General features: G+C 45.4%; 1 protein-coding gene across 2 annotated transcripts in view; it reads left to right on the top strand.

Annotated features, from left to right (window-relative positions):
• MTMR8 (myotubularin related protein 8) overlaps positions 1-23,318 on the top strand; it is a 226,249-nt gene that overhangs the window by 125,487 nt on the left and 77,444 nt on the right. For both annotated transcript variants that reach the window (XM_069210536.1, XM_069210544.1), the window contains exon 7: positions 10,044-10,176. In XM_069210536.1, the coding sequence (XP_069066637.1) occupies positions 10,044-10,176 (133 nt within the window). The remainder of the gene's footprint in view (positions 1-10,043; positions 10,177-23,318) is intronic.

The raw sequence follows: 23,318 nt of genomic DNA on the forward strand, positions 1-23,318 counted from the left end.
ACATGCAAACGCCAGGTCGGAACACGTGTGATCGGTCTGCCCCATTGTATATTCATCTTCAACGGGCTATGATCAGATATGGTACGAGCTAAGTATTCAGATCTCATTGCCGTCTGTAATAATGCCGTGGGCCCTAGGAATAAATCTATCCTGGTATGGAGGTCATGGACAGGAGAGTAAAAGGAGTACTAGCTACTCATTAGATGGCCCGTCTGCCTCTCATCGTGGAGTCCCCCTTTCCACACACCAGTTTTGGAACACCTGGTAGGTCTTCCTGCACATTGCTTCCTGCAGTGGTGGGTGCGACCTACCCATAATTATGTCTGGGACACAAAATCCCTTCCCGAGTGCGGTGTGGTATGTTCGGGACGCGTGGTGCTATCCATATTAGCACCCCCTTGCAAATGCGGATGCAGTAGTGTACCATATGCCTGCCCTCTCCAGTTATGATTAAGCTTAGAGAGTACAGACTCCGTTAGATGCGTTTCTTGGAGCATAGCTATGTGTATTTTCTGAAGCTTTAGGCATGCCTGTATGCGGTGTTGCTTAGATGAAGATGCCATACCACGCACGTTCCATGTGATGATATAATTAGGAAGAGATAATGTAGGTTGGGTACTCATGGGGTAACGTACCACGTAATTGCGGAAATTACTGGGTTCACTACCCTGTTTGTGTTGAACGTGTGTGTGCGTGGTGTGTCTGATACCTCCGTTCTGTTCGTCTCTTTACCCTCGTGTCTACCTCTCCCATAACAATGTGCAGTCTTGTACTCATAACAACTATGTAAAAAATAAACAAGAGTGGCAACATGCCTAAACGGAGCACACTGAAGTATCATTATCTGGCAATACAAACAGTGAACACATTTGAAATAGAACCATTCCATACGATAAGTTTCATGTGGAGACACCAAAAACTGGCTCGCATCCTTTATCCAGCCCATAGGGTATATTATATGTTCGGCAGTCATCTCCGTGTGCAGAAGTGATGTGTGCGATCCTAGCCCCGTGCCCCCAGCAGGGACCCCAGGCGGTGGTCTTGGCCACTGGGCCTCAGTCACTCCATCCAGGAAGCCCAGCATGGAATGGGTATTTGTTACGACAGATGAGCAGCAGCGTGGTCCGCATATTGTTTCTTTCTTTCCGTATATTATAGTCCATACAAGGCATCGTGAAAGTGCAGGGCATAACTCCAGGTAGCTGCGCTCCTGTTATAAATCTTTATTTGTTTTATTTGTTCCTGTCGTGCCCAATCCTATTTATAAAGCGTCAGCCGGGCAGGGAGTAAAAGTTGGGTTATTGCAGGTTACGGCTGAGTCACTGTGGTCTCCATAATCGGAGTTAGATTCTGATGGCGTCTGGAGTGCAGCAAAATAATTCGACGTGAGCTGTGTGGCCTCGAGAAATACCTATGCTCGTTCTTCCGCAACCTGTGCGCTGGTCGGACCGGGCCTGCATCTCATATGGCGCTTTTGTTTGGGTCTCAGGGATAATCATTGTGTCTCCGTTTCTCCCTATTAGGTGGCTGGGCTAGACCCTTGGCATGGAGCGATGTCCAATGCATCCTTAGGGGTAGCAAAAATTTGTGTTTTTGCCCCATCGATCACACGTAGTCTTGCGGGGAAAAGCAGTGCATATTTTATGTTATTTTCACAAAGTTGTTGTTTAGCTATGAAGAAAGAGTTCCTTTTTTTCCTGAAACTCCGCAGTGAAATCTGGATAGGCAGTGATAGCCGCATCCTCAGATTTCCATGACGAAAGCATTGCAGTATTAAGTCTCTATCGTGGTAATTGAGGAGGCGGGCTATCATTGGACGGGGAGTGGAACCTGGTGGCTGAGGTCTTCCCGGGACTCTGTGGGCCCGCTCTATTGAAAAGAGTTTCAGGATTTTATTTTGAAACACTGTAGACATTAACCATTGTTCCAGAAACAGCTCCACGCTGGGGTCTTCTTCTGTCTCCGGGAACCCCATGAATCGGACATTGTTGCGCCTCGAGCACCCCTCTGCATCTTCTGCCCTTCGTTGTAGTGTTGCTACTTCCGTGGTTAATTGCTTTATCTGTTTTTGGAGATCCTGGATAGATGGGCGCAGTGTCACCATCCCAGACTCAGTCTCCTCCACCCTATCGGCTAATTTGCTGTGGTCTGCCTGAAGTAGGTTAACATCTTGCGCATCTGCATCAATCCTGGACTCCAGGGATGTTTTAGTGACTAGTATGGCCTGTAGAATTTTCTCGAATTGGGAGGAGTGGCTGTGAAGGGTAACATCTAGTCGCTGCAGGGAATGAGTAGTGTCATTTAAGGGTAACGATTGTGCCGCCGAGTTGTCCGCGGTCAGGACGGTCGGCTGTGTGTTTTTAGGCTTCCCCATCTGTTCTTTTCCAGGTGTGGTGATCGCGCTAGTGTGGAGGAGAGACATTCACCACTGTGGCTTTTGCGAATGGGTGCAAACCCCAGTCGATTTTGAGCAGCGCTCTGACTAGCGGTCAATTCAGCGTGCACACTCAGACTCATCATGTTCTTGTTCTCTAAGAGATGGACATCAGCTACGATTACTCCAGATATCAGTAAAAGTGTGGGCCCGTCTGATCTTACAGATAGTTACAGTGGTTTGATATCCTAGTGCGGAATCAAGTTGTTTACTGTGGGGATAGCCACTGGTATTGGGTGGTTTCCAGCCATGTTATACACTGTGAACTCATACTTTAACATGAAAGTGGCAGGTGAGCCCGGGGCCTTGGCTATCATGGCGCTTCTAGTTTTAGCGAACTAAAACTTGTTAGGCAGTCTTTTTATAGCCATGATATGGTACTGCAGAGTAGGATTCCTACCAGTTTGCAGTTCAGTCTAAGTCTATTTAGGAACGTGCGCTCCTGCAACATGGAGTTTCTCTCACTATCTCAGCGCTCCGTACTTGCACGCTGTATCCTCCTGGCTTTAGCTCCACTTCTTGGGCATGTCTCCGCAGGGGTTGCTGGGGAGTCTCCCCCTTAGGTCCTCACAGTGTGCCCGGTCTCATCCAGAGATGCGGTTGCGTTGTTGTGCTCCTGTTGGTAGGCAGTGCCCTCGCCTGGGGTGGAAGTGGGGTCTTCAAGGCCCACCTGTCGGCATTCAGCTCAGCTGCTCCGGCTCATTACGTTTTTATCTCCGCCCCACTGAGAGTTTCCATAGGCATCCCTGGGGCCTCCATTTATGAGGATTGCTGCCGCAGCTTCCAGAGGCGCTCTGGGCGTGCTGGCACATGGGCGAGGGAGCCTCCCCGCACCTCTCTCCTGCAGTCTTACTACCTCACTGGTCCTACAACACACCCACAGCCACCGGGTTACAGCCCGCACCCCGCCATCTCCGGCTCGGAGGCTCCTCCACTCTCTCTGGCTGAAGAACCACCGCCGGGACACACCAATAGCCTCGGGGGCGAGCAGAGTGGGTCCGCCACATCAGCCTTGCGTCCCGTCTGCGCTTTCCTTTTTAGGCCCATTCGTCTGCATCCAAGTTTCCGTCACTTCTGATCGTGCTGCAGCAGACTCCGCTGCAGCGCTCGTCGGACCTCCTGCTTCTGGCTCCACCTGGGCGGCAGGGAGCAGATCAAGGACGGCAAATGCCGTCTACAAACAGGATAAACGACCGGCCAGGTGCGGAGTTCCGAACTAGGCTCCCGCTCCAGTTGCCATCTTGGACACGCCCCAAATTCAGTGTATTGTTAAGATGTAAAATAGTCTCTCATGAATGCATTGCAGGGACTCTAAAAAAACAGAATGATACACCAAACTTCCAATAATATAAGTTGAGAAAGAAATACACATCTGAGCCAGGGCCAAGCCCTCTCCTCCTATTTTAAAGATTTGGTAACTATAGGTTTTACAGAGAGCTGCACTGTCAAGTCAGATCTAAGATGGGGGGTGGGGGGACTTTCTTAAAATAGTTAAGTAAGGCATCATCATATCGGAGTCCTGATCTTGCCACTGCAGATAGTAGTCTTGGAATTTCAGTCAGATGCACTTCCTGGCTCTAACTTAAGACGTGTCTCTTTGTGCACACCAGAAAGGTTTGGAGTTGCCTTTCACTGAGACATCTCTTGCCGGATATCGGGAGGATGAAGACCAAAAAATCAATCCTGATACAGAGACTTTTAAGTCTGTGGTTCTGGAGACGACCAATGAACCTGGAGTTAAACTTTTTCAGCAAGGGGAAACAACTATCACACTTACCATTTTGGAAAAGGACACTACAGGAGCAGAAGCACAGCAGTTGTTCAGCGTCAAAAGTGTTCTCAATGAAGAGGTAATAGCGAATTGCCTTCCTCTGCTAAAAGAGAGACTCCATCATCCTGCCTCCACTGACAAGTACCCGGGAGGCAGGGAGTATTCCACACCATCTCTCTGCATGACAGGATATTACACAGGATATTCGAGTACTACAAATGGTGCAGAATGGATACAAAATCAGGGTATCCAGCTCTCCTCCCCTTATACCACCGATTGGGTTAAATCCTGCAATGCTGGACTACGTGGGTCTTTCTTAGATTTTTTCATATCTTTAGCAAATGCAACTGCATCTGTACTCTGAACCTGCAGGATTACTGAATTCCTGTGCCCAATGTACAGCCCACACAAAGTTTCTAAAGTTCAAAATTGGCTGGAATCTTTCAGTTTAAAGTACTCCCTTTTGGATTAAAATCAGTTTCCAAAGCTGCTTCAAAGGTTTTGAAGTAATTACAGCCCAACCACACAAGAAAGAAGTGTTTGTTTGCCCTTATTCGGACAATTGGTTACTCAAAGTTTCTTCTTGTCACTAGGCTTCAAGACCTATAACCGACAGTAGATCTACCATAAAGATTGAGTCTCCATTTGTATTTAAAGAAATTCACAAGTTCAAGTACAAATCTTGCAGTGCTTAGGAGCATTTAGACAGCGAAGGAGGAAGTGTCTTTCTCACAAAAGGATTTTCCCCGTCCACTAGAAATGCTTACAACTCTGCCTAGTTAAGCCTTTAGAACATCTGGTGTCTTCCTTTCTGGCATCCATGGAGGTACAGCTCTGTAATCTGAGAGGCTTAGTTTCATATGAGATCTTTTCAGGAACATTTGGTAGAAGTCAGGAAATGGGAATAACAAAGTGTAGTTGTTTTTCAACGCCCTGCATTCGCTAAGGTTGTGATGCAAGGGGGGAGAACCTTCTCTCTGGATTTCATTTTAGACTTTTGATTGCTTCACAAATAGTGGTGGTAACTCTTTGGAGGGCTGGGCTGCTCACATAGAAACTCTCAGTCCTCATGGGCCGTGGTCCTCCCCACAAAATGGTTACCAGATCAACATGTTGGAGCAGAGACCACTTCAACGGCCTCTAGTCCCACTTGCTGATGCTCAAGGCTGCAAAAGAACAGCATGTCCCCCATGTACTTTTTGAAAAAGCAAAAAGTCACAGTGTCACAGGTGATTTCCAAGGAAGATCGATCATGCTGGTGAGGGGAATTCATCTGCCTGCAGTCCTCCTTCAGCGGCTGCAGAACTCCAAAGCAGATGACTGAGTCCCCATTAGTTGAAAAAACACAAATGAGTTTTAGACAGCAATGTGCTAGCAGACATTTTCACATGTTTCTAACATCTGGAAAATGGACTTGTGGGAAACCGAAGGAAACACAAAAGGTCTCACTTTACTTTTGGGTTTTGCACTGCCTATGGAATGTGCTTTTGAGGAACTGGTCAAGAGTATTTCACCATGCTTTTTCTCTGATCCCATTTCTTCTCAGAGTACTCAACGTTTGAACTTAACATGCAGATGATTCTTATTGCCCCTGAGTAGCCTTCATATTGATCATACAGAGGCCCTTTTCAGTTGCCCCTTCTGTCCCAACAAAAGCTGCTGAAGAGGTCCAGTCTGCTTTTCAGGATGTCTGGCAGAATCTTCCATCTTAGCCTTTCTCTTAACTGCCTGGCTATTCAGATCTTGCAGTATGTACAATTGAAACTCCCTGATGATTGCATGGCGATCCTGAAAGAGGTGAAGTTTCCTTCAACTAGGACATCATGAGCTTTTAAGTAGAACAGGTTTGGTTTATATTGTTTCAGCAAAGTAGGTGGACATTATAACTTTTCAGAGGAGATTATTCTATCTTATCTTATTTATCTGGCACAGTCTTGACTATACAGTTCTTGTACTGCAATTAAGTATGAGGAGGACCTTATACTTTTTTGTGCACTTACACGGCCTTCTTTTCCTGGGACTTGACTGTTTTATGTCACTAAGTTGATCTCCCTTGTACTAATGCAAAAGTTTGATATTACAGCACCTGCCTACCTGTCTTGGAAGGCTGCTTTTTCTGTGGTTATGTCTCAGCCATGATAGCGAGTGTGCTTCAAGCTCTGTGTAATGATGACCCCTTCACAGTTTTTCAAGGTGCCATGAAGAACTCATCCTTCTTTTCTCTTAGTTTTTTTCCTGATTTTAACATTAATCAGGCTATTTCTTTGCCAGATTATTCCTAAATCATGCCTGCCTGGCAATGTATCCTCCATAGATTTATGCTTTGTTTGATGAGAAGGTGGCTACTCCTGCTCTGATGAGAAATGTCACCACCCCTGATATTTGTAAGACTGCTACTTGAAGGTCAGCCCATACTATGCTAAAAAATTGTCTGCATATGCACTCCAAAGCAGATACTTTGATGGTGCTGGCTTTTCTTCGTAACTTATTTGTCCAAGCTGTGCAGTCTATGACTCTTATTGCACGTTAAAGTGTGATAGCTTGTTACTCTATTCTACGTTTTGTGAATATCAGAGAGAATCCCATGGTGAAGAAGGAAAACTTACTTGTAATTCTTGTTCGTCACCATTGCTATGGTCGTTGAATTCAGGAATGCCCTACCCACTTATATAATTTAGGGCCACAGACTTTGAACTGGGTCTTGTACATGGGTATCTTTTTCTTGCACCAAAGCCAAACTGCATGACTGACACCCTGCTGGGCAGACTGTGATGGTGCAATCTTCTGAGATTCTTTAGCAGCCATTTGAACTTTGTTGCAGTGTTCTAAAAGAGGGTACCATTTCATGCTTCTCTTTTATCCAAAGTAAACAGTTTTCTAAGCAGTGGTTCTAGCTAAATGTACTGTTTGTCTTGTATTTTGCTAATTGGAGAAAGGCAATAATTGTCGCCGAGATCGACATGCTTTTATTTATTTGGTTTATTGGAAAGTGGTAACATTATTTAAAGACTGTGCGCCAGGGTCTCACTCGTGTGAGGATATCCTGCCTTTTATGAACTCCACTGCAATGCCTGGTGAAGAAATTGGATTACAAGTTAGTATCGTTTCCTGATGTGGCACATTCTGATTGGGCTTTAACACCCCTTCACCAGGCATATTCACACTTTGACCTGGGACCCCGAGCACTCAGGAGTAACCGCAAGAAGACATGTAGCACAATACAAAACTAAATATTTAAATATGGTGTTTCATTGTACCCTATTGTGTGTTTTTTAAATAGTTTAAAATTTATAAGAAATAATACCTTTTATGTGGACAACCTTAGCTTTCGTGTATAGGATCATGACCTTGCAATTTGTATTTTTACAGATGTTGTTTCAGACTACCATACTCATTCTCTCTACATATTGGGAGAAAAAGGCAAATCTAGTATGCCTGTTGCAAAGTTCTCAGATGTACTTAAACCTGGCAAGGAAAGGTATTCAGGGAGGAAGTAGTTTTTAACTTGTTCTTTATTATTTTCCATAATTACACTAACAACACTGCCAACATGCACAATGCCATAATACTAATACCGCTATTGCATATCACATTCTATGAAGAAAAATATTTAAGGATAGTGGCATACCAAGTATTTGTTTTGCAGAATTTTCATTTGGCATCCCACATCAGTCAAACATTACTTCAAGGACAAAAACTTAAATCCACTGGGAAATCCATCATCCATTTACCCCCCACCTCCATATCCCCTACCTCGAGAAACCCTCTGTCATGAACCGCGCCAGGAGGAAATATTTATTTATTCATGTATTGTTTGACTTACTCCTTTTCAGCATTTATTTTTTCACAGATTATTCTACATTAAACATTTTTTTTAAATTGTCATACTTTAGGTTCTGTTTCTTTTTATGGTCTGGCTTGACACTGCAGTTGTCACCAGACAATTATGTCAGCATCACAAGAGGGGCTTTGGCTCGGCCCACATATTGGGAGCCAGGAGTACATTTTCAGATTGGTAAGAAGTTGTGTGCTTCGATAAAAAGTGCTTGACCTTCACACAGCTGTGATTATTTTGTTTATTTGTCCAGCAGCTGCCTGAGCTTGAACTTTCAGTGGCACAAACATGACACTGGAATGCTCATAAAGTGTCTTAGATAAGTAGATAATTTATGTTGTGTTTCTTTGGCAACAGCACAGATGAGAGGAGAGCAGTCATTAACCTGTATGGATTTTTAGGTCTAGTGCAACTGTCACTTCACCTTTTAACTCACACCAGTATTATTCTACAGTTATTTACTTTCGACAAGTACATATCCAATCCAGTGCTATTTACTTGAAATGCTTAACATTACCATAGAACATATTGTTAAAGCCAGACCTATTGGCTGGGCAAGTGCTTGTTTCTACTTGTGTTTCTTTTTTCAATTAAGCCCCAACACATCGGATATCTGTGTTTCTGTCATGCTCCATCAGTTTCACATCATAATTTCTTTTTCACTTCTGCAGCACACTTTCCATTCAGCTCTGAAGATGCCATTACTCCCTTTGTGTATCTTTGTGTTGCACAATATTTCATTACTATTTCTTCCTAAAATGTTAAAGGTCTTGGTTCATGAGCGATAGATTTGTTGATGGCACTCAGAAAAGCAGTCTGGTGGCCTTTAGCGTTATGTAGGAGAGTACGGACAGATAGTTTCCTGCATCGTAGTGGCAGATGGCAGAAAAGACAAGTTGATTATGGCAAGACTGCTTCATATGTTCTCTTCAAACAACAAGTACACAAGTGATTTGAGGTTTTTGTTAAAAAATTTGCCATATTAAATATAGACTGTTAAGAAGTTCTTCATGTTATTTTATATTGATGTTTACAGCGCCTTGCAGGGGCCCTGAGGTTGATAGGGGCAGTGTATAGACCAAGACAAAGGTATATGTAAGAACAAAGGTTCAATGTGCAATACTCAAGAAAGCCAGATAGAAAAAGGCAAGACATGGCGTGAGTGACTGATGTAATGGTAATTGGGCATTGAACTGTTCATAAGTTGAGGAGAGGAACTACATGGTAGTAGAAAGAAGCTTGCTTCTAAACTTGTACATTTGCTCTAGCATACCTGTAAAAAGGCAAGGTGTCTTAATTATAATGGCAGCTCCTATTTGAGCTAGTGGGCATATTCAGCGAAGCTTATCAGTAAATCTAGAGCTCTTCTCAGGTTATTATGTGAATGTAGCTGACCGCTGTCAGTGAATTTAGCTCAGGTTAATAAGGTTCTATTCATGGTTATGCTTTTTTAGATGATCGGCTAGACGTGAAAAAAGATGCATGTGAGATGTTTCTAGCTTGGATCTCTCAGGTTTGTGGTAATGTGATCTAACGTCTTCTAGCCTGTCATCGAGCAGCTGTAGCATGGGTGGCTACTTTCAGACGGGCTTAAAGCTGTTGGAATTGACCAGTGTCCAGATATTTGAAGCCAGCAGGAAGGGTATGATTTTGCAGACCAGATCAGTAAATTAGGTTTTACATGGTGTGCTCTTTGAAGGAGAGCTGAGTAAGAATGAAAGCCAAGGACATTTTAGCTGTCTCTGGTCGAGTCTAGTGTGTTGATAATCGATCATGGTCCCCCCTGGATCTGGGTACGCATGACCTTGCCATTGGAGCGGGTGACTGCATCTTGGTGGGGGTTTCGTTTAGGAGAAAGCACGAATACCAGTGATGTCCATTTATGGTATTTAGTTACATAAACGTGCTTGGCAGCCTTTTATTTTCATTTTGTGTTGACAGTATGATTGGTAATTATTTTTTTCATTTCTTCATAACCAGTTTTGTTGCTTAACTCATAACAGCTAAACGCAATGGCAAATCGAGCAGCTGGAAAAGGGTACGAGAACGAAGATAATTACTCCAATATTCGCTTCCAGTTTATCGGAATTGAGAATATCCATGTGATGAGAAACAGCCTGCAGAAACTCCTTGAAGGTTTGTGTAATGAGCCTTAGTCATTAGCTATTGACTAATACACAAGCATATTCAACATTTGTTTTTATTGCTATGGTGGTTGTTGCTGAGGTGGTGGTTATTGCTAATCAATTAATCGGTGCTTGTAAAGCGAAGCTACTCACTTGTTAGAGTCTCAGTGCGCTGGGGGTGGGGGAGAGAAAAGAGTGTAGCGTATACGAGTGAAGTGGTTTAAAAAAGCCAAGTCTTCAGTTCCTTCTTGAAGCTGAGGAGGGAGGTGGTTTGTCTGATGTGGATAGGTAGGGCGTTCCAGGCGGTGGCTGCGTGGTAGGAGAAAGAGCGTCCTCCTATTCTGGTTTTCCTGATGAGGGGTACTTCTGCGAGAGAGAGCTGGTCTGAGCGTAGGGCCCTGTGGGGTACGTGGAAGTTGAGTCGCTGGTTCAGGTAGGCTGTTCCGGTGTTGTGGAGGGCTTTGTGTGCGTGGGTGAAGATCTTGAAAGTGATTATTTTCTCTATGGGTAGCCAGTGCCTTGTACGTAGGTGTTGTGAGATGTGGCCAGTGTCGGGGTAGGTCAAGGATCAGTCTGGCGGCGTCGTTCTGGATGTTTTGCAATTTACTGGTGAGTTTTTTTATTCTGGCATAGAGTGTATTGCCGTAGTCTAGTCTGCTGGAGATGAGGGCGTGTGTGATGGTTTTTCTATGTTTGAGGTGCATCCATTTGAAAGACTTGCATAGGAGGTGGTGTGTGCAGAAGCAGGTGGAGGTGACTGACTGAATGGATTTGATGGTTCATACTGAGGTTGGGGTCCAGGATGTTGTGGTGGTTGTTGGTGTGGTGATGGTGGGGGTCTGGTGGCTGGTGGGGGTCTGGTGGCTGGTGGGGGGCTGGTGGGGGTCTGGTGGCTGGTGGGGGTCCGGTGGCTGGTGGTAGGTCGGTGGCTGGTGGTGGTGGTGGTGGTAGGTCGGTCGCTGGTGGTGGTAGGTCGGTCGCTGGTGGTGGTAGGTCAGTCGCTGGTGGTCGACTGATGGTCGGTCAGTCGCTGGGGGTGGTGGTAGGTCGGTCGCTGGGGGTGGTGGTAGGTCGGTCGCTGGGGGTGGTGGTGGTAGGTCGGTCGCTGGGGGTGGTGGTGGTAGGTCGGTCGCTGGGGGTGGTGGTGGTAGGTCGGTCGCTGGGGGTGGTGGTGGTAGGTCGGTCGCTGGGGGTGGTAGGTCGGTCGCTGGGGGTGGTAGGTCGGTCGCTGGGGGTGGTAGGTCGGTCGCTGGGGGTGGTAGGTCGGTCGGTCGCTGGGGGTGGTAGGTCGGTCGGTCGCTGGGGGTGGTAGGTCGGTCGGTCGCTGGGGGTGGTAGGTCGGTCGGTCGCTGGGGGTGGTAGGTCGGTCGGTCGCTGGGGGTGGTAGGTAGGTCGGTCGCTGGGGGTGGTAGGTCGGTCGGTCGCTGGGGGTGGTAGGTCGGTCGGTCGCTGGGGGTGGTGGTGGTAGGTCGGTCGCTGGTGGTGGTGGTAGGTCGGTCGCTGGTGGTGGTGGTGGTAGGTCGGTCGCTGGTGGTGGTGGTGGTAGGTCGGTCGCTGGTGGTGGTGGTGGTAGGTCGGTCGCTGGTGGTGGTGGTGGTAGGTCAGTCGCTGTTGGTGGTGGTGGTAGGTCAGTCGCTGTTGGTGGTGGTCGGTTGGTCGCTGGTGGTGGTGGTCGGTTGGTCGCTGGTGGTGGTGGTGGTGGTGGTGGTCGGTTGGTCGGTGGTGGTGGTCGGTTGGTCGGTGGTGGTGGTTGGCCGGTCGCTGGTGGTTGGCCGGTCGCTGGTGGTGGTGGTTGGCCGGTCGCTGGTGGTTGGCCGGTCGCTGGTGGTGGTTGGCCGGTCGCTGGTGGTGGTGGTTGGCCGGTCGCTGATGGTGGTGGTTGGCCAGTCGCTGGTGGTGGTGGTTGGCCGGTCGCTGGTGGTGGTGGTTGGCCGGTCGCTGGTGGTGTGGTTGGTCGGTCGCTGGTGGTGTGGTTGGTCGGTCGCTGGTGGTGTGGTTGGTCGGTCGCTGGTGGTGTGGTTGGTCGGTCGCTGGTGGTGTGGTTGGTCGGTCGCTGGTGGTGTGGTTGGTCGGTCGCTGGTGGTGTGGTTGGTCGGTCGCTGGTGGTGTGGTTGGTCGGTCGCTGGTGGTGTGGTTGGTCGGTCGCTGGTGGTGTGGTTGGTCGGTCGCTGGTGGTGTGGTTGGTCGGTCGCTGGTGGTGTGGTTGGTCGGTCGCTGGTGGTGTGGTTGGTCGGTCGCTGGTGGTGTGGTTGGTCGGTCGCTGGTGGTGTGGTTGGTCGGTCGCTGGTGGTGTGGTTGGTCGGTCGCTGGTGGTGTGGTTGGTCGGTCGCTGGTGGTGTGGTTGGTCGGTCGCTGGTGGTGTGGTTGGTCGGTCGCTGGTGGTGTGGTTGGTCGGTCGCTGGTGTTTGTGGTGGTAGGTCGGTCGCTGGTGGTGGTAGGTCGGTTGCTGGTGTTTGTGGTTGGTTGGTCGGTTGCTGGTGTTTGTGGTTGGTTGGTCGGTTGCTGGTGTTTGTGGTTGGTTGGTCAGTCACTGATGGTCGGTCGGTCGCTGGTGGTGTGGTCGGTCGGTCGCTGGTGGTGTGGTCGGTCGGTCGCTGGTGGTGTGGTCGGTCGGTCGCTGGTGGTGTGGTCGGTCGGTCGCTGGTGGTGTGGTCGGTCGGTCGCTGGTGGTGTGGTCGGTCGGTCGCTGGTGGTGTGGTCGGTCGGTCGCTGGTGGTGTGGTCGGTCGGTCGCTGGTGGTGTGGTCGGTCGGTCGCTGGTGGTGTGGTTGGTCGGTCGCTGGTGTTTGTGGTGGTAGGTCGGTCGCTGGTGGTGGTGGTGGTAGGTCGGTTGCTGGTGTTTGTGGTTGGTTGGTCAGTCACTGATGGTCGGTCGGTCGCTGGTGGTGTGGTCGGTCGGTCGCTGGTGGTGTGGTCGGTCGGTCGCTGGTGGTGTGGTCGGTCGGTCGCTGGTGGTGTGGTCGGTCGGTCGCTGGTGGTGTGGTCGGTCGGTCGCTGGTGGTGTGGTCGGTCGGTCGCTGGTGGTGTGGTCGGTCGGTCGCTGGTGGTGTGGTCGGTCGGTCGCTGGTGGTGTGGTCGGTCGGTCGCTGGTGGTGTGGTCGGTCGGTCGCTGGTGGTGTGGTCGGTCGGTCGCTGGTGGTGTGGTCGGTCGGTCGCTGGTGGTGTGGTCGGTCGGTCGCTGGTGGTGTGGTTGGTCGGTCGCTGGTGTTTGTGGTGGTAGGTCGGTCGCTGGTGGTGGTGGTGGTAGGTCGGTTGCTGGTGTTTGTGGTTGGTTGGTCAGTCACTGATGGTCGGTCGGTCGCTGGTGGTGATGGTCGGTCGCTGGTGGTGGTCGGTCGGTCGCTGGTGGTGGTCGGTCGGTCGCTGGTGGTGGTCGGTCGGTCGCTGGTGGTGGTCGGTCGGTCGCTGGTGGTGGTCGGTCGGTCGCTGGTGGTGGTCGGTCGGTCGCTGGTGGTGGTCGGTCGGTCGCTGGTGGTGGTCGGTCGGTCGCTGGTGGTGGTCGGTCGCTGGTGGTTGGTCGGTCGCTGGTGGTTGGTCGGTCGGTCGCTGGTGGTGATGGTCGGTCGGTCGCTGGTGGTGATGGTCGGTCGGTCGCTGGTGGTGATGGTCGGTCGGTCGCTGGTGGTGATGGTCGGTCGGTCGCTGGTGGTGATGGTCGGTCGGTCGCTGGTGGTGGTGGTCGGTCGGTCGCTGGTGGTGGTGGTGGTGGTCGGTCGGTCGCTGGTGGTGGTGGTGGTGGTGGTGGTCGGTCGGTCGGTCGGTCGCTGGTGGTGGTGGTGGTGGTCGGTCGGTCGCTGGTGGTGGTGGTCGGTCGGTCGCTGGTGGTGGTGGTCGGTCGGTCGCTGGTGGTGGTGGTGGTCGGTCGGTCGCTGGTGGTGGTGGTGGTCGGTCGGTCGCTGGTGGTGGTGGTGGTCGGTCGGTCGCTGGTGGTGGTGGTGGTCGGTCGGTCGCTGGTGGTGGTGGTGGTCGGTCGGTCGCTGGTGGTGGTGGTCGGTCGGTCGCTGGTGGTGGTGGTGGGTTGCTGGTGGTGGTCGTTCGCTGGTGCTGCTGGTGCTGCTGGTGGTCGGTCACTGGTGGGTCACTGGTGGGTCGGTTGGTTGGGTGATAGGTGTGGTGGTGGGTGGGTGGTGGAGGTTGGTTGGTTGATAGGTGTGGTGGTGGGTGGGTGGAGGTTGGTTGGTTGATAGGTGTGGTGGTGGTGGGTGGGTGGTGGAGGTTGGTTGGTTGATAGGTGTGGTGGTGGTGGGTGGGTGGGTGGTGGAGGTTGGTTGGTTGATAGGTGTGGTGGTGGGTGGGTGGGTGGGTGGGTGGTGGAGGTTGGTTGGTTGATAGGTGTGGTGGTGGGTGGGTGGGTGGTGGAGGTTGGTTGGTTGGTTGATAGGTGTGGTGGTGGGTGGGTGGGTGCTGGAGGTTGGTTGGTTGATAGGTGTGGTGGTGGGTGGGTGGTGGAGGTTGGTTGGTTGATAGGTGTGGTAGTGGGTGGGTGGTGGAGGTTGGTTGGTTGATAGGTGTGGTGGTGGGTGGGTGGTGATGGTTGGTTGATAGGTGTGGTGGGTGGGTGGTGATGGTTGGTTGATAGGTGTGGTGGGTGGGTGGTGATGGTTGGTTGATAGGTGTGGTGGGTGGTGATGGTTGGTTAGTTAATAGGTGTGGTGGTGGTTGGGTGGTGGTGCAGTCGTGGTTGGGGGTGGTGGTTGGGTGGTTGGTGATTATTTACTAGAAAAATGCTTTTTTGTACTCTTTGCATGAAAATGTCCACATAGTTCTTTTAATGCAGGTAGGGTACAGCTTGTTAAAGGAGGTACATATGTATGCATGTCCTACAATAGTAGTGCACAGTTTTTGCTAGCGTGCACCAGTGTTCTTTTTTTTGTGCGGGGTACAATAGTACTGCTAGGCATAAATTGACATCAAAGCAAATAATTATAGTAAATGCCTTTTACTGTATGATGAATATAGGTTCTCACTATTAAATTTACCTTCATTGTAGAAACTTTCCTTCATCTGAAGTGTAAGAAAAAAAATATATTAATAGATGGTATGATCTGACTCTTGGAGTTGGCTGGGTCTGTCAAATCTGTACTTGTCTCACCATGTTGTTATGGCTGGTTTTTTTCTGTTCCAATTATTATTTAATTTACCCATTTTGTACGTTCCTTTACCTACAGTTGACTTGATTATGGTTAGCCTAATAAATTTAGTAAAATCTGTTTAGTCCAATTGAATATCTTTAACACACTTGTAACCTTTTTTTCACATCTCAGCTTTGTACGCCTTAAAAAGAGATGACTAAATCTTGTACATCTTCGCTCACACAATAGTTAGCCGTTGATCTTCATGATTCAAGACTGGCATTTTTAAGACTAGATGATTTTTAAACCTGAGATTTTAGTGGTACTTTTGTGGTCATCTATCCTAGGTATTGACTGATAAGTAACATTTTAGACCTCATCATGAAAATATTTCTCTGCATGTCTGCTAATCATCAGTCCGATCAGGGCTGTATTCTCCGAGAATTGTATACCTAAAATAACCTTTAACCCTTCCACCTTTGACTGATATTGCGTCACTACTTCTTTACATCGCACCTCTCAGTGATTTGTGCTCCTATTCTTTGAAGCCGGTTGATTAAGTCCAACTTCATTCTGCAAGGACTGACATTTTGAAGCTATGTGACCATCTCCAATCTACCCTCGCACCTGCTTCTCCTGGTTTAGTGTTTGAAGGCTCTTAAGTACCTTATACACTATTGGTCCATAAGATATGATAACTTGTACGCTTACATATCCTCCTTGGCTGCACACAGTGCTGTTTCCATTTTAGTCTAATTCTCATTAGCACACATCCCATTTGGCCTATAATCAAAAGTTCAGGGTTCTCTGGTGTTATGATTTTGTGGTAATAAAAACGTTCTTATTGAGGAGATCCCCCAGGAGGATTCTTTTGGGCCTCTCAAAGTGAATTCTGTGGGGGATCTCCCTGAGGAGGATCGTGTTTAAGATCTACCGGGATAATATATTTTGGTCTGGGGTTAAAAAGAATAACATGCATCCTGAATATTCATCTTTGTGTGCTCTTAGCTTGTTCTAGGTTGTACGATCAGAAAAGGTGCGTGGTCATCTCATACACATTAGAAAGGTTAAATGTCCCACACTCAAAATATCTTGGCTTTAAATTGTATTTCATGGTAAGGTTTGTAGTCTAAATCATTGTTGGTCATAAAGGGTTTCTGTCCATCTCTGTAATTCATAATCAGTCCACAGTGTACTTCTTCTCGTGCTGTGCCCGTCCAGCTCCTGTGATATACAATCACCTCATTTTTCCTATGGAGAAATTGGATTATTTTATGTATTCCTGCTAGCTGCACTTAAATTTCAATTGCAAACAATGTCATTCTATGAATATTTCAGATGATTTCCATTATCCATCCATTTTCAATAATCTTTTTCCATGCCTAATGCGTTTCGGTCAAAGAGACCATCCTCTGTGGCAGATCTGAGAGAGAAGGGAGCAATTCAATGCCACATTTTTTTCCACATAAATTGAAGAAAACTCGTACAAATGAATGTTAAATACATCTGCATTCCAAAAATGGCCCATTGTAACAGATCATAGTCGAATTTCCATTCCTGTACACAAGTTTATAGCCTGGTATTTACAGCTGTTGCAACCAAGTCTCTCCTAGTAATATATGCAGATGTCTAGTGTATCCTCCATTTCCGGATTCTCTTGGAAAGGAGAGTGTTTCAAAGTAATATATAAGCCTTGCTTCCCAAGCGAGTAATGCCTAGGAGTTGTCCCAGTGTTAAAATTAAAACACAGCACCATTGGAAGCCTTCTAGTCAAACATGTTTAATGAAAAAATAGCATGCAGCACAGCAAATAAACAATTGTCATTTCAACCAACCACTGCTCTCACCCAGCAGGGCCAATTGGAGGATGAAATTCTAAAATAGGCAAATTGCCTCCTCTCTCAAGATAAATTCAAAATACAGTTCATTGTCTAAATTGACACCTTTTTCAGGAACATGTTTAACAAAATATGTGACAAAATCAAAATAAAGTTGAAGGGCAATATCATGTTTTTCATTTTCGCTGATAGTTTAAACATTTGTTCATATGATACTTCTCATTGTTACTCAAACCCTATACATAAGTATAGTAGCAGTCATTGCAAACACTAATAACCGCTATAATTTTCATATTTCTCACATCAAGTTATGTACCACATTTAACCCCTGTGGGTATATTCCATCTAACTTTTCAAACCATTTGATCTCTGCCCTTAGTATAATGTTTCCTAGGGTTTCACCTTTATGCTGGGGTTATGTGGACTTAAACCAAAGCTTTCTATTTGATACTTGTTATATCATTCTTCGAAAAATGCTTTTACTTATCTACATTTCCTTAACTTTCATCCTTTGCATTTGAAAAGATATTTACATTTGGAGATCTGCACAAAATTTCAAAAAGAGAGCTTATAATAATGAGATGCTGAAAAAGTATCCCAAAGTCAGCACCCTACTGGTGAAAGATCTAATGTGTTGCTAACCTTAACCAAGGGAGTTCACAATATATTGTGTTATGAACTACTTTACACAAAGCTCCAAAACAAAATGTATGATTTTGAAAAATGGTAATCAATAGAGAATGGTGATGATTGGAAAGTATTATTTCTTCAAAAAACATTGCTTTCTTGCCAGGGTTATGAAATACAATAAAGACTGCTTACTGCAAACCATGTAGAAGGGTACATTTCCATGTATATGCTCTTTGAACTGTAAACATAGTTTGAAAGGAATCTAAAATTTAATTCTGTACACTGGCAAAAAAATAAAATAAATTCTTCTGAAAAACCTTGCAACATGTGACAATACAAATTGTGTCCAAGCTACCACAGCCTATGTAAAAATATATATATATTTATACACAACACTAAAATGCCTATTTTGAAGCAATTGTTGGACAAAGGTTTTAACATAAAATAAATACAGTTCATTGTTTGAGATCATACACACTCCATAAGATTCAGATGGATCGAAAACCTATGTGCAGTATACAAACAGGCCTTGAATGAAGTGTAAAATTTGCTCTCATTTGAGAAATGTGACAATAGTACCTGTTAATAGTGTTGGTGATGATTGGGAATTGAGTAAGAGTGAGTCTTATTGTAGAAGTAGAAATAGCATTTCAACCACAATAGAAACTGAAAAAATATTGCATGTTAATAGTGATGCTGCTTTAATTTATTTTGTTCTCATTTTGTACATGAGAAAGGACTGAATTTCGAATACACAGGAGAGAAGTTGATTGTCGCATATTCAGTAACTCCCGGACGTTACTGCGCTTGTTAACTAACTGAAGCATGAAGAATCAGTTATTGCAGAGAATTTGCAGCCACTATGATCTGAATGGCAAAATTCATATGATATATCTGAGAAAAGGTAGTAAAGTTGAGTAGATAGAAAGGAGCATGTTACTTTTCGTAAATTTCAAACCTGGTGTTAAAAAACATTAATATCTGCCAGTTGATGGGGGCTGTTTCGATATAACATATGGGCGGGAAGTCCTTAAAGCTATCTTAATAAACGTCCAGACAATATCAGTATTATTTTATTTGACGCAATGAGTATGGAAATAGCATGCTTATGTTTTTTGTCACTCTTGAACATATGAATTATAGTAAGGCAGATTGCCCTTTTCGTAGTAGTGTTCCTAGCTTAAGCATAAAAAATATTTTTGCACACTAGAAACAAGTAGGCCTACAGGTCAAATATGTTAGATGTGACAGATTAGCCCTAAGTAATAAAAACATGTTTAGTAGGAGTGGTCACCATTGATTTGCATCGTAACGTCTTGTTCTAAAATGAATGAACCTGGTTTTCTCACCCCAGCCCGATCATCATAACTTAATCCTTATTTTGAGGTGTTCCCGATCATAATTTTTCTGACAATATTCAGTGTGTTGGTACAGAAAATGGCAATTGGATGATTATGTTTTTCTATTAGTTAGTAGACCAGACGTCTGTGTTTTAAAGTTGTATAGAAAGTGCTTTGCTCAAGATATAAACAGTTCTTGATATCCTAGATGATTTTGCCATCACCCCTTTTCAGCCCCATAAAGCTATGGGATCTCCTGCTGCTATTAGTTTTCTAAAATGTTCTACAAGTGTGGGCATGCTCCCAAAATTAATTGAAAAGTTCAGTTTTTTTGCTGAAAAAGAAAGCTATTTAAAGTTAATAAAATGTTATGGAGAAATTGAGACTCCATTTTCAACATGTTCTAATGTGCTATGTTGCATATGGTAAGGCATGATGTGCGAAAGGCAGCAGTTCCATCTGAGAAATAAAACCTATAAGCGGTAGGTTTTGCCAAGGTGACATACATGTTTTCCTTTCATGAGACATAGGATATGATACTGACTCCTTCCACAGTGCAGTTTCAAGGCACTGACAAAATGAATAGATTGACTTTCATAGCGCTTTCATAGACATTCAGTCTAGGTCAACTCAGAAGATATGATCGATCATGCAAAGGCCGGGTATCCAGTGAACATTCTGTCTTTTGGACCACCTCCTGTTATCCGAGCAAAGAACACCCTTCTACTGACAGAACTAAAAATTTTATGTGCCAAAGTTGAAGCATGCAAAAGCTTGGTAGAAGCTAGAACTTGTTGCTCTAAGGATGATGGTCCTGCTGGTGCTGGATGGTCAAAAGTTGTACTACAAAAATTACCTTTTACCTTTGTAATAGAATGCTACTAAATGTGTATTTGTTTCGTGAGATAATTGTATTTCCACAAGGTTTTTCTTTTTAAATACCACTGGTTTCTAGTTTGGCCTGCCGTTTATCAGCTTAGTTTTATTTGGCATCAGCAAGCTTTTCACTGTGTTTGCAACTTGTCCAGCATTGGTACTGTTCACGTCATGATTCATGGGGTGCCAATGCCTTCCAGATATAAAGCACCTTTTTTAATTTCTAGCTAGCAAGGATAACCGTGGACAGCACTCAGTTATATGCATTTTCTTTCATTCTGAACCAGAAAAGTTCTGGATTACAAAAGGTGTTTTATGGACACATTAGCAAGGATAAATGTTCCCAATAGAGGGTTTTCTATACTTTTGGATGCTCGCTGGAGCTGCACCTCGCTAGTTCATTGATTACTTTTTTGGGACTGTTTGCGTCGTGCCTTCGAGTAGTGTTTAATGCGTGATCAAGAATGAAACTTCAGGGCGTTGTGGTTATAATAAACAACATCTCTGCAGTAAACCCATTCTAGTAAATGTTGCTGATACCTGATGCCCATCCCTTTCTTAGGCTTATCGCCATATTCTTTCACACCAATTAATTCTCTTCCATCCTTGCAGAATGGGGATGTGAGACATTCCTATGTGATCCTTTTTGTCCTAGAGCAGTAGACCTTGTGATGTGCATTCCATTTTCCTGGCTTCATGAGTAAAATTGATCCGAAGGTTCAGACAGTAAGGCCTGTGAGAGGGCCTCACTCTGCCCATTTATGGCACAACGTATTTTAAACTCTAGGCTGCTTATTGTTTTTTCCTAACTCTATTTTAGTCTTCATGTTAAGATCTTTACTTAGTAGAGGAGTCTTTCTTCCTCAGGGGTGTGGAATTTAATAAAATATCTGCTTGTCCGTGAGGCAGGTTGCCTCTTAAATCTACCTGTCCTGTAAAAAAAATCTACTTGACCCTTTGGTGCCATGTAGTGCAGCCACAAATTATGGCAGCAATCTCATTATGGAAGAACTCTGATAGTAGCTTCTCTGATTATGCTAGGGCTACTACTATAGTAGGGCTTGAATACTTGCAATTTCAAGCCCTACTATAGCAATTTCCTTATTTTGCCACCTTTGCACAGATCTACATACTGGGGCTGGACAAAGCAGTAAGCAATAGTTCCAGGGCTGAAATGCCTTTGAGTCTGCAAGCCTGCTAACTTATATGTTTTAAGGATTTTCACCAGCTCTTCTCTAATCTTTTCCCATAAAGGTTGGAAATTTACTCCTGACAAGGGGAGAAGTCCAAGTGCTTCCAGGGTTGGAAAAAAGTGGTTGGAGGGAAAGTGAACTTGTAAACGCTCAACAGATTTTCACATGATCAATCTCTACACATGCATATTTGCTCATTCTAAAATAAAATTCACAAATATTTTCTAGGAGTACGATTTCCTTGTCTACTTCTGTAAGTCCTGGTGAATTCATGAAAGCCACTAATTTAAAGACACGGGTGCACTTTTGTGACTTTCTTTAAGAATTGTGTCCTTAATTAGGTCTGGCGTTAACAAAGACATTTTGTTTTTATTGAACTTCTATTTCACTCTCTATCGGGTGGCTTTTCTGTGAGTGATAGCATTCTGCTCTTCCACAAGGAGCATATTGGCACACAAAGTAGTTTTTTCAGTGCCAGGAGCTACTGTGGCAGACAGTGGCATAACAAAACTGGAGGGGCCCCCCTTGCAAAGAACATGACTCACTCAGGTCAGGTGCTGTGCTCAGGGCGCCCCCTGGAGGGGGGCTGCAGGGCCTTTGTTTCGCCACTAGTGACAATGTGTTCTTTTTGAGAGCAAAACCTTTTTTTATTTTTGTCTCTTTTTGTCAGTGTTTGTTACAATGGTGAGGGCCTGGCAGCTCCCACAACAATAAAGTGTTCCAAAAGTCATGTCAAATCAAGACACACATTGGGAAAACCAAAAGACTCACAAAAAATGTCAGATCGGTTGGCTTTGCCAGTGCTTGTTTATTTTCATGATTTCCATAATCTTGTTGAAAAAGGTTAAACTGATTTTCCATTAGGAATATTTTTGGGAAATATTAGCAAGAATCAACACATTTTACTAAATGACCTTTGAAATAAATAGCACTTAGAGTTTCATAGTAGCAAAACGTTTTTTTCCTTCTTGTATTTTTTTCTGAACATTTTATTTTGAAAGCAAGGAATCACCGCTCTTGCTTTCAAGTTTCTGCAAACATTTGTATCTAATCAGAGAGCATTCTGGGAGCCTCATATTGTTAGACTTTTCAAATATGTGCACTTTTTTTTTCTTCTTTTTACTGTAACCACTGTCAGCAGTGCAGTGTGGCCTTAAAACATTTATTTATATCGCTCACCCTAATGAAGTGAAGGCTTTTCAATGAACCATAAATACAAGTTCGAACAGCAGTAACATATGGACACACATATCACCTCAACCGGAGATCATTCCCTTCTCTGTAAACTGGCAGCCAAAGGGTTTATGCTGCAGGAGGTTGGACCTACTTGTCCGAAGGACAAAATTAACATGAAAACTTGTTGCCCTTGACCCCAAACAATATGTTGAGGGCGTCGGGCGTTAGGAATTCCACATCCCTGTATGCACATTTGTCAGTTTTGAATTCATGGTTAGTTGAATCCACAGCAGACTATTGGAGCAAGGAATGTTTCTGTGTGAATGCATTTTAAAGGTTCAAATAAGCTATTAATATTTTAACTATATACCTATAGTTTCTAAACAGATGTTTTCTGTTGGAGTGAGAGAAAGTTTGGATGTCTTGTCCAGTAGAGTTAATTTGTTTTTCATTGTTGCATGCGCATAGCTAAATCAAAGCCATATCTTTTTCCTGAACAAGAGGAATATTTTTTTTAAGTTTTTTTCATGTTGTGTTATTTCTTTCCTGTATTACTTCTGAATTGTTACAGATAGTCTTGTATTGAGATTAAATATGAGCATTGGCGTTCCTAAGAAGGCCACCCTTTCTCCTGGTTTGCTTTCAAGCTGTCTTGTTGAATTTACTTCTGCAGTGAGTGTAAGTGAATTTCAGTCTTTGCAGCCTGTTTGACAAAGGTGTCCGAAGGATAAAGTTTTTCAATGCCAGGAAGTTGCATTTGCCTGGGGTTCACTATCAATGTGCCCTAGTCACACCCAACTCCTTCACAGATGCTCTTTCATCAGAGCCATTGTGGACATGGTGTAGGTGTGTGTGTACCCATTGGAGATGAGAGTCCTTAAATTCTGGCTCTGATCCTGACGTCTCAGCCTTGGTCTCAGATCTCAGCAACACTGGCTCTTAGGCTGCTGTGCCTGATGGCCTCCTCCATCCTGCTAATGAAACATGCCTGGTGACACATGCTGACAGTGCAGTGGGATCTGAAATTC

This window comes from Pleurodeles waltl, chromosome 2_1 (genome assembly GCF_031143425.1).
Source record: "Pleurodeles waltl isolate 20211129_DDA chromosome 2_1, aPleWal1.hap1.20221129, whole genome shotgun sequence".
NCBI classification, from domain to species: domain Eukaryota; kingdom Metazoa; phylum Chordata; class Amphibia; order Caudata; family Salamandridae; genus Pleurodeles; species Pleurodeles waltl.